Source organism: Homarus americanus, unplaced genomic scaffold (assembly GCF_018991925.1).
Source record: "Homarus americanus isolate GMGI-L3 unplaced genomic scaffold, GMGI_Hamer_2.0 scaffold19066, whole genome shotgun sequence".
Classification (NCBI taxonomy): Eukaryota; Metazoa; Arthropoda; class Malacostraca; order Decapoda; family Nephropidae; genus Homarus; species Homarus americanus.
In genome coordinates this window covers 364,784-376,857 of record NW_024716903.1, presented here as the reverse complement: position 1 = coordinate 376,857, position 12,074 = coordinate 364,784, and the positions used below count along the sequence as shown (strand labels likewise).

The 12,074-nt window shown below is 40.4% G+C and overlaps 1 protein-coding gene across 2 annotated transcripts; it reads left to right on the top strand.

The window, feature by feature from the left end:
* Positions 1–2,001: 2,001 nt before the first annotated feature.
* Positions 2,002–11,882, top strand: LOC121858534. 2 transcript variants are annotated; one of them, XM_042355020.1, is made up of 4 exons: positions 2,002–2,122; positions 3,288–3,737; positions 4,160–7,803; positions 8,852–8,937. In XM_042355020.1, the coding sequence occupies exons 1-3, from the start codon at positions 2,041–2,043 to the stop codon at positions 6,895–6,897; spliced, it is 3,270 nt and encodes a 1,089-aa protein (XP_042210954.1). In that variant the 5' UTR covers positions 2,002–2,040; the 3' UTR covers positions 6,898–7,803; positions 8,852–8,937. The 2 variants fall into 2 exon arrangements, with proteins under 2 accessions (XP_042210954.1, XP_042210955.1); XM_042355021.1 differs by lacking the exons at positions 2,002–2,122; positions 3,288–3,737 and adding an exon at positions 10,065–11,882 and having other exon boundaries at positions 6,893–7,803; positions 8,852–9,871.
* The last annotated feature ends 192 nt before the right edge of the window (positions 11,883–12,074 follow it).

The following is a 12,074-nucleotide window of genomic DNA, read 5'->3' as shown; positions in this document are numbered from 1 at the left end:
CCAATAAAAGGATTATTCCCATTCATGACGCGAAAAAGTTCTACATAAGAGGTGATCAGCTGCGACTTACCCAGATTGTGTCCAGATTCTCAAAGATTCTCAGGGTAAAATTGCGTGATAATTATGTATGTAGGAACGTATCCAACTCCTTCATTAGATTTAACCACAAAAATGGAATCTCACAAAGTTCTTACGTCAAGTTTTTCCTCAGTTAGTTATGTGATGAGAGAAAATTTAACTATTTCATTTAGTCTACGACATAAATATTAATTATCTGATTCGTCAAGGTAATAATGATTCACTTTAAAGGGAGATTACAGTGTACACCTTTGAGACAGTGTTAACATTGCCAGGTATATAAGTCTTATGCATTAATTAATAGCTCTCAAATGATAGATATATAGATAGATAGATAGATAGATAGATAGATAGATAGATAGATAGATAGATAGATAGATTAAACGTATAAACATGTAAATTGAGACAAATTAGTTGTGTGTGTGTGTGTGTGTGTGTGTGTGTGATTTTTTCTATCATGGTTAAAGTCCACTTGTTGTAGTTGTTGTTTTTGTTGCTTTGTTTCAGTTTTCTTGTTATAATTGTTATAGTTTTTTGTAGCTTATGTTGTTGCTGTCGTTCTCTTTCGTGTGGTTGTTACAGTTGTTGATGTAGTTGTAATAGTATTGTAGCCATTGTTGTTTTTGTTGTTTATTGGCTTTATTTGTTGTTCTTGTAGTTTTGGTAAATATTTTTAGTTGTTGTTGTTGCTATAGTTGTTGTTGTTGATGGTGGTTATAAGTAGGGTTCGTTGAAACCTTTTCCTTCATTAATTGACTTATCGATTGTTAATGCTGAAAGGTGATGGGGGGGGGGTTGTAGGGTGGAGGGGGTGAGTCCTCCATGGTGGGGGGAAGGGAGAGGTGGGGGCGATAAATGGTTTCCTTCTCCCAGGATGGTCAGGGTATGTCACCTCACCATTGTTCATCCTGTCCTCTGCACTGTCTGACCACTGAAGGCCTTTTGTCACCTGCTGGACCATTAAGGACACTCATAAACTGGGGTATTCAGTATGGCTTTTTGATAGACGCAAGTGGCCAATGTGGACCACAGTGAACCTGGATGACCACAATGAACCACTAATGGACCTGGATGGACCCTGTGGACCATAAATGGACTTGGATAGCCACTACGAACCACTAATGGACCTGAATGGACTTTTAGACCATAAATGGTCCTGAGTGGCCAGTATGAACCACTAATGGACCTTCAAAGGATCATGTTTCAACTATCTTAACTTCACCTTTATGTTATTAAGTACATTCTGACGTTTCTTGTCGCTCATAGTGTTCGTTAACAGCTTCACTGAAAAAGGCTCGGTGCTCCGAAACACAGCCGGTCGACCATTTTGAACTACAGTCCTGTGTCGTGTGCTTCAACTTGTTGTAGTGTAGTTGTAATGTAAGACACGTATGTTAGACAACAGATTTTCTACAACATAGTCTCACCGTCAACTGATTTCCTCCTCCTCCAGCACGCCCCCCCCCCCCTCCACCTGGTCACCTCCACCACCAACACGTGTACTCCACCTTGTCACAATCAACACACTGCATCTTTTCACCCAGTAATGACATCTTGCCTAGGTTACATTTCTAAGATATCCTTTACAAAGATATTTTATATATTTACATACATTAGAGATATTTCTATTTTAATGTTTACCCCCCTAATGCAAGCAGTGGTAAATGTTTATGTATTTATCCATTTCAAGACTTCAGTGTCAATCAATCATGTTTCTAAGTTATAATAATGATAAAAAAAATCGATTAACATTTGTATAATTTTGATAATTTTAGGGACATTTCTTCAACCTAATAATATTTGTATATAAAATTTGTGAATTCCAGATGTGTGTTTTGCCAAATATTGTAATATTGGCTGACAAGCTTTATCATCAGATAAGATACCCCAGAACCTGCCTCACACACCAGTCCACCTCTTACACTCAGTGACGCGCTACATATATTCACCCTTCCACTCGTGATGAACATCCTTACAGTGGTGGTGTGTACGTGGGTGGTGATGATGGTGGTGCCATTGGTCCAGAGCTCACCACTACCTGCAGGTGAGGGAGGAGGTGGCCTGGTGAAGAGGTAGTCGTGGACAGCCGTTCCCTCCGAGATTTTCACCAACCAGCCATATGTTTCAAGGGGTGTGTGGGTGTGTGTGTGTGTGTGAGAGAGAGAGAGAGAGAGAGAGAGAGAGAGAGAGAGAGAGAGAGAGAGAGAGAGAGAGAGAGAGAGAGAGAGAGAGAGCTATCGTTTCTTTCTGTAACCCTGTAACAGTACAACGTACAAATAGTTGTACGATAAGGTTGGTGCCCCTGAGATTATTATTTATGAGTGTAAGCGCCTTTCTTCCCGTTATATTACTTCATCGCTGATAACAACATGGTTGATATCTTCTGTTTGTGTTCATATTTTATATTGAATACATATGTTGTCCATGATGTATGGGCCTTAACACACTATGTGCTATAATATGCACAGATACAATACCCTAACCTAACCTAACCAGCTAAATAATAATAATAATAATAATAATAATAATAATAATAATAATACCCGAATATTGCTCAAATTGTCGTAAGAATTATTACAAATTAAGATTTCATTTTATGCTTCCTTACCTTGCATAAAAAAGAAACATTTATATTAATCTTTGTCCCGTCATATTTTCTTATATTCTCCCTAACTGAGAGAACTGATGTATGAATTCATATGAAGAAGAGGAAACATAACAAGTCAATCACATTTCCTGTATGTGTTGTTGAATGATAGTGAGATATCTACCACGAACATACACATGAACATACAAAACGAACAACAAACAAGCATAGCAAACACAAAACATACTATCAACATACAAACAATCATAGAAAATACAAACATCCAGCTTCAGGCTCCACTACCCCCCCACCCCCACCCCCCCACACACACAGAGCTGAAATACGAATTATAATTAAAACAATTTATCAGACAAAAAAGTCTCCAAACATCGACCCTTAAATATGAAACAATAATTCATAACTTGGATATTATCATTAAGTATATGTGATGCTCATGACGACAATGACCAAACCTGGAGGAAAAAATTCAGGATCGTAAGAGGATGCGGTATAAAACGTGTACTGTACTGTTATTGTGATGTAATTGTCTTGTACGGGATAAATGTTTAACCTTATGTCATCACACCTTTGGGTATCAGGTTCCTGTTTTCTTTGGTCACAGGATGTATGATCTACGAGATAGGAGGCGGGATAGAGGAAGAGGAGGACTATACTCCTTCCTTCCCCCTCTCCTCCGATACCTCCTTACCCATCCTGGTGAAGAAGAACCACTGGAAAAAAATCTCGATGGGGTTCGAGTCGCCACAGGGTAAGACGATCGGGTCGCTCACCTTCACGCGAGGCGACAGAATCAATCTCACCCTGTCCACCTGGGAGGCCTACCATGACCAGGAGGAGCAGGTGGTGCAGCTCCACCAAAATAAGTCCCACTATCTTAGTCTGAATGATTGGACTTTACTCTCTCTGGCTGTCCAAGCAGGTCAACTAAAGATGAAGGTGGAGGACGCCTTCGAAGTCATCTTTCACAGGGTGGATGCGACGTCATTTCAGAAGGTCTTCGCTCACGTCTCCCTCGGTCATCATCTTGACGTTAGCTTCAACTGCCTCCCTGGTGAGTGTCACTTATATACCATAGGTTTTATGTGTGTTTACGGTATACATAGCGAAGATCAACAGAGCTGACTCATAAACACCACTACTAATAAGGATTTGTAAGAGTGGTAAAGAAAGTTTCTTGAGCTGTGTTCCGGGGCCATTGAGTCACTTGATTTACTTATAGTCACGAATAAGTGTTAGTTCAAGTAAGGAGATACACCTTATGAAGTGGTGAAGTAACTGTCTGTTTATCTACTGAAACATTAAAAAATTATTTCGATTTCAGAATTATTATTATTCAACAGTTCTTCTTTGTAGTCGTAATAGTAGTAGTAGCTGTAGCAGCTAAAGAACCAGGAGTAGAAAAGTATTTAACTAATATCATTATTAACAACATTATCATGATATATTATGATCGTTATCATTATTTGTTGACAGTTATTAGTAAAACAACAACAACAACATCAACATCAACATTAACAATAACAACAACAACCACCGGGCGACCACCACCACCACCTCCACCAGGACAATCTTCATGGACCATCGCTCATATTGTCACCTTCATCCTCCTCCTCCTCTTCCTCCACCTTCTCCTCTTCGTAACACTTGGGTTCCTGTATTGGTGGAGGAAAAGAAAAACAACAATGATAAAAACAGAAGAAGAAACGAAGATGGAGGCAAGACGTGACGAAGACGAAGAACTTAGTGAAAACCAGTCTCTTATAACACACTCTTCGGGAGTAACTGGGTGTAGGACAGAGGCTCAGGGGGGCGTGTGTGGTGAGGCGACAATGACAGTCAACACACACCAAGCTAACAAACTCCTCAAGGATTATTTTATATCGAACGAGACTCATCAGTGTGGACCTGTGACGCAAATATACCTCAATGTAGCACCGCCGTTGTACTCACTAGTGGAGAGTAAAGCTAGCTCACAAACGCCCATTATCTCACCAGTGGAGAATAAAGCTAGCTCACAAACGCCCAATATCTCACCAGTGGAGAATAAAGCTAGCTCACAAACGCCCATTATCGCAACAGAAGAGATTAAAGCTAGCTCACAAACGCCCATTATCGCAACAGAAGAGATTAAAGATAGCTCACAAACGTCAATTATCTCAACAGAAAAGACTAAAGCTAGCTCACAAACGCCAATTATCTCACCAGTGGAGAATAAAGCTAGCTCACAAACGCCAATTATCTCACCAGTGGAGAATAAAGCTAGCTCACAAACGCCAATTATCTCAACAGAAGAGATTAAAGATAGCTCACAAACGCCCATTATCGCAACAGAAGAGATTAAAGATAGCTCACAAACGCCCATTATCTCAACAGAAGAGAGTAAAGCTAGCTCACAAACGCCCATTATCGCAACAGAAGAGATTAAAGCTAGCTCACAAACGCCCATTATCGCAACAGAAGAGATTAAAGATAGCTCACAAACGTCAATTATCTCAACAGAAAAGACTAAAGCTAGCTCACAAACGCCAATTATCTCAACAGAAAAGACTAAAGCTAGCTCACAAACGCCAATTATCTCACCAGTGGAGAATAAAGCTAGCTCACAAACGCCAATTATCTCAACAGAAGAGATTAAAGATAGCTCACAAACGCCCATTATCGCAACAGAAGAGATTAAAGATAGCTCACAAACGCCCATTATCTCAACAGAAGAGAGTAAAGCTAGCTCACAAACGCCAATTATCTCAACAGAAGAGATTAAAGATAGCTCACAAACGCCCATTATCTCAGCAGAAGAGATTAAAGATAGCTCACAAACGTCAATTATCTCAACAGAAGAGAGTAAAGCTAGCTCACAAACGCCAATTATCTCAACAGAAGAGATTAAAGATAGCTCACAAACGCCCATTATCTCAACAGAAGAGATTAAAGATAGCTCACAAACGCCCATTATCTCAACACAAGAGATTAAAGATAGCTCACAAACGCCCATTATCTCAACAGAAGAGATTAAAGATAGCTCACAAACGCCCATTATCTCAACAGAAGATATTAAAGATAGCTCACAAACGCCAATTATCTCAACAGAAGAGAGTAAAGCTAGCTCACAAACGCCCATTATCTCAACACAAGAGATTAAACATAGCTCACAAACGCCCATTATCTCAACAGAAGAGATTAAAGATAGCTCACAAACGTCAATTATCGCAACAGAAGAGATTAAAGATAGCTCACAAACGCCAATTATCTCAACAGAAGAGATTAAAGATAGCTCACAAACGCCCATTATCTCAACAGAAGAGATTAAAGATAGCTCACAAACGCCCATTATCTCAACAGAAGAGAGTAAAGATAGCTCACAAACGCCCATTATCTCAACAGAAGAGAGTAAAGCTAGCTCACAAACGCCCATTATCTCAACAGAAGAGATTAAACATAGCTCACAAACGCCAATTATCTCAACAGAAGAGATTAAAGATAGCTCACAAACGTCAATTATCTCAACAGAAGAGAGTAAAGCTAGCTCACAAACGCCCATTATCTCAACAGAAGAGATTAAAGATAGCTCACAAACGCCCATTATCTCAACAGAAGATAGTAAAGCTAGCTCACAAAGAGACAGGCGGAAGAGAGTCCCGCAACGACGAACCTTGAGGCCAACGAGACAGCAGACAGGAGGACTTATGGAACACCTGCTAACACTTGTGGGACACCTGCCAAAACCTATGGGACACCTGTCAACACCTGTGGGACACCTGCCAACACCTGTGGGACACCTGCCAACACCTGTGGAGAAGTCAATGCCAACCAATGAGTGGGCAGCTGTTGACCCACAGATGAGCAGACAGGCTCTCAATGACTCGTCGATAAGCCCACAGATGTACAGTGACCATAATATAACCCCAGAACCACCTTATGATTTAACGAATGACACACATTTACTTCCTGATGAAGACGTGGATATGGAAGAGAAGATAAAACCGAGGAAAAGAGTTTATCTTGATGACATTATCAAACCAAAGACCGAATACGGACTTATCCAGGACGATGGTAAAATCTTCAAAAAGAGAAGAATTGTACTGACAGAGGAAGATAATATGGACATAACAACAGAGGAGGCGAAGTTAATGGATATCGATCATAATATTCCCACAAATGACAACGAGATGGAAGAGTCTAATGAGGATGAAGAAGAGAAGGAGGAACTGTGATAATCTTGAAATAAGTTGTTTAGAACGAGACAAAGACAAGGGAAATATAGAACATCAAACACTCAGCAGCACTAAGAAATATTCCAGGTCAGACATCGGGAACTGTGACTTAACATCGAGGGAAGGAGTACTTAAAACAAGACAGATCTAGGCTGAGTGCTGCACAAGTAACAACATCCTCCGACAAGCCAACAGAGACCTACAGTGATAAAGGGACCAGGCATCTACGACGTGTCTGATGTATATCCTGTTAAGAGCGAGACACCGTGCCGAAGCAGAGTAAAGTTCGCCTCAAGGATGGAAAAACACACACACACCCACGCACGGATTACCTTGTCCTTATCAATACCTCGCTGGTTACCCGAGACCAGTAGGATCCAGGTACACCAGCTGGTCCCGTTACACTAGCTGGTCCAGGTACACTAGCTGGTTCAGGTGCATCAGCTGGTCCAGGTACACTAACTGGCCCAGTATAGGTACACCCGCTGGTCCAGGTACACTAACTGGCCCAGTATAGGTACACCAGCTAGCCCTGGTACATCAGCTTCCTCGCAATCAACATCCTGTTGTTGACATATCAGGAAGAGGAGGAAGAGGGTGTGTTTACGTCCTGTCGCGCCCTCCTCCTCACACAAAACAATAGCAACACTCCTTCAGCGTCTCCTCCCCCGAGAGCACCCTTACTCACGGGTCCCCAGAAATCAAGAAGGGTCACCCAGGTTTACTGAAGAGGATACCAGAGTTCATCTGAGGTTACTGAAGGTCCAGTGAGGTCATGTCAGGTCAATAGAAATCTGTCCCCCGTGATGTCAGGGCAACACCACTACCAGACGACCCCGAGGAGGAGAAGGAGGACAATAATGTTTCTTGTCCTCCTGGCCAGGATGATGCTGGTCTCCACCACAGGTAAGTGTGACCTCCCGTATGTCTTTGTGTTAACAGACTGCACTTCAAAGTTTCACATCGAGAGCCTGAAAGAATCACCTAAAGATTAGTCCCAACGTTATTTCATGTGATGATTTAACACGCTAACCTAAATTAACTCAATACTAAATTAACATATCCTAACCTAACTTAGCCTGTAGTTGTATTACCTTCCGGTGATCCAACGAGCTATTTAAACGAACAATGAAAACAGAACTCTTAAGATTAAGATTTAGGAAGGAAATAAGTAAATAATGATTTGATTATAAGAGACGTACGTGTGTGGAAGAAGTTAACCCCCCCCCCCCAAAAAAAAACATTACCACGAACACGTTGAGAATGGTTGGGAAGTGTTCACGTGTTAAATAAAGATTTGAGGTATACGGTAGGTCTTGTAGGTCTTAAGAGTGTTTTTAAGGTATACAGTAGGTCTTGTAGGTCTTAAGAGTGTTTTTAAGGTATACGGTAGGTCTTGTAGGTCTTATGGTTTTTTTTAATGTATACACTAGGTCTTGTAGGTCTTAAGAGTGTTTTAAGGTATACGGTAGGTCTTGTAGGTCTTATGAGTGTTTTTAAGGTATACGGTAGGTCTTGTAGGTCTTAAGAGTGTTTTTAATGTATACACTAGGTCTTGTAGGTCTTATGAGTGTTTTAAGGTATACGTTAGGTCTTGTAGGTCTTATGAGTGTTTTTAAGGTATACGGTAGGTCTTGTAGGTCTTAAGAGTGTTTTTAATGTATACACTAGGTCTTGTAGGTCTTATGAGTGTTTTAAGGTATACGGTAGGTCTTGTAGGTCTTAAGAGTGTTTTTAATGTATACACTAGGTCTTGTAGGTCTTAAGAGTGTTTTTAAGGTATACGGTAGGTCTTGTAGGTCTTATGGGTGTTTTTAAAGTATACAGTAGGACTTGTAGGTCTTATGGGTATTTTTAATGTATACACTAGGTCTTGTAGGTCTTAAGAGTGTGTAAGGAATATAAGAAAAATCTTCAGTCTATATGGGGTATATAACTCAGGTGTCGTCATCAGGTTGTGTGGAAACATTGGGATCACGGCCATCGGTGTCCCAGAGTGTGAAGCGTCTTCTTACCAATCCTACCAGGGTGTCCTTCCGCCTCCACCCTCACGAGCCATTGGAGAGCTTCACCCTCAAACTCTCCCTCAGCTACACCTACAATAATGACAATGACTCCAGTAATGAGTTGTCCAGTTACTCTGATGATTCTTCCAGTGATTCTGTCAAGGAATTTTCTAGTGATTCTGTTAACGACCCTTCTAGTGATTCCGTCAACCATCCTTTTAGTGATTCTGTCAACGACCCCTTTAGTGATTCTGTCAACGATCCTTCTAGTGATTCCGTCAACCATCCTTCTAGTGATTCTGTTGACGATCCTTTCAATGATTCTGTTAACGACCCTTCTAGTGAGTCTGTCAACGACCCTTTCAGTGATTCTGTCAACGACCTTTCTAGTGATTCTGTCGATGACCCTTTCAGTGATTCGGTCAACGACCCTTTCAGCGATTCTGTCAACTACCCCTCTAGTGATTCTGTCAACGACCCTTCTAGTGATTCTGTTAATGACCCTTTCAATGATTCTGTTAACAACCCTTCTAGTGATTTTGTCAACGCCCCTTTCAGTGATTCTGTCAACTACCCCTCTAGTGATTCTGTCAACGACCCTTCTAGTGATTCTGTTAACGACCTTTCCAGTCATTCTGTCAAGCAGGACAACTATCTCCTGCTGGTCTTCACTGCTTATCACAACGACAACACCACAGTCGTCTTCGACCTACAGATGACGATGATGGACGCCAGTAATCAAACCACTACCCGGAGGAGACTTCCCTCACTGCTGCGCCTCACCAGATCCGGCTGGACTACTCTCATCCTCACACGGATGCCTCCAGTAGGTCTGGAAGTATCGGGTGAGGACGATGGCGTCTGCTGGCATCTTCATCTACCTGGATCTGCCAAGCCTCTGCTGGATTGGTGGGTCGAGTCTCCGCCCCGCAGTTACCTATTGCTCAACAATAACTGTATATCAACAGGTATATATGTGCTGTTACACTGAACTTTTTGTATAAATAAGTAAATCTGTACATTGAGTAAACAACACAGTGAAGCATTAAGTAGCAAGTAAATATGTACATCAGGTAACCAAATGGAGCATTTTACAACTACAAGCAACAATACTTGTAAGATGTACTGAGGGTTTACTAACCAATTGTCTCATTATTGCAGATTCTCGTGACTCTGGTGTTCACGTGACCATCAACGACCCTGGCTGCCAACATAGGTCATCTTGCAGTGAGACAGTAAACGACCTCTCTTGTCAATGCACCAGCCTGTTCGTGGCGGCTCTCCTGGTATTCTTTGTCTTGCTTGTCACCGTCATAGGTGTTCTAATGCGTTCCAAAAGACAGTCTGGCAGCAGGAGTCCTCAACATGCCTCGGATAACGTCTATAACCATCATCCGGGCCAGAGAATGTCATTGGAGAGGTATTGGTTGTAAGAGTCAAGTCCTTCATCAAACAAGAGGCAAGGAATATAATAATCAGAAGTAGAAAACCCAAGACTGTTCAAAGAGTGTCCTAAAATATCCGCATGTGCAGGTGGTGTCCAAGGATTTGTACAGTCAGGTGCAAACTCCATTCTTCCGGGCAGTGTTGAGGACCCATTGCGGTTGTAACAGAATAACGGTTGATTGTATAGTATCAAGATTTAGAATATTAACATACCATCCAGATTGGAGATGTAAGAACGCTTCTGACTGTCTCACTCAAGGTTGATCCATATACAACGAGCTTTTTGTAAACTAGACATGATCTCTTATTCCAAGTTACAAGGTCGAAGATGTGACTCACTAACAAGGACGAAGTAAGACAAGTGCTGACAGGTGAAACGCATCTCAGTAACACCATAACACCTGGAGGGAACCAACAGGTAACAAATACCTCATGAGTGGAACAGAAAACTCTCACATCTTCACCAAAAGATACAACATGAAAGTTACCTGGTAAATATATCATAGATGTAACGTAGTATCGTGGTGCTAATGAAACACAACGTGGATGTCATACATTATTAAACAACAAAAACAAAAGTGCAACGAGGAATTGATTTAGTTAATAGACTACATGACGGTCACCTGTTTTAAACATGTGATTATACCTGCTGTATATACCTTAATTAGTGGATAATATAGGTACCACTGTAATGTATTCCTAAGTATTTGTACACCTGAATATCTGGCTACCTGTATACCTGTACACTGTAGATATTATCAGATTCGTTTAGTTACACCTGGCAGTAGTGTTCGCTCAAGAGAAGTAATACATATACGGTAGTTAGTAATATAACCACACTTATTAAATAAAGGAGTAAAATATTTATAAACCTTAAGAGTGAAGTTCGACGGTGAAATGGATCACGAGGCACTCTTAGTCCACCCAGCTGTGAATGGGCACCTTGTTTTAATTCACAGGCGTGTGTAATTATCACTCTTGTATTATACTGCCATGATATTTATTTTTTTAATGGATTATGTTTTTGTCATGAGTTATGCTAATGATCATCGTATTCTTAAGCCTTATTTATCATTACTCTTAATCGTAAAATATATTTATTTTGAAATGTAATAATATATTGTATGTCACAATACGATACTTTACAAAACCCAGCCTAACCTAATGTTACATAAGCTATGGCTAACATAACCTAACTTAACCTAATCTAAACAGACCAAACCTAACCTAACACCCCCAAATAGCATTATAGGGGGATTAATCATCAGGTTAAATAAGCTGGAGTGTGTGTGTGTGTGTGTGTGTGTGTGTGTGTGTGTGTGTGTGTAAAATCTTCAGGTGATCATTTTATTCCATGTTTATCATATATAAAATAAATCGTTCATTTATAATATTAGAGAAAACATTTTGTATGGTTATTTTAGAAACTTATTCAGAATGTGTAGACTTTCATTGCATTGCTGTTTATGACGTAATATGAATTGAATATAGATCTTATTTATTAAAAAACTGTTTATGATTTACTCCTCCCCCCCCAAAAAAAAACAAATACCGGAATAATAAACAGTTTATATATTGATCTATTTTTTCTAATGCTTTGTCTGACACGAAGGGATTTTATTTTTTTGTGTGTGTTGAGTGAGTTATGTGTGTTTGTTGAGTGAGTTTATGTGTGTTTGTTGAGTGAGTTTATGTGTATTTGTCGAGTGAGTTTATGTGTGTGTG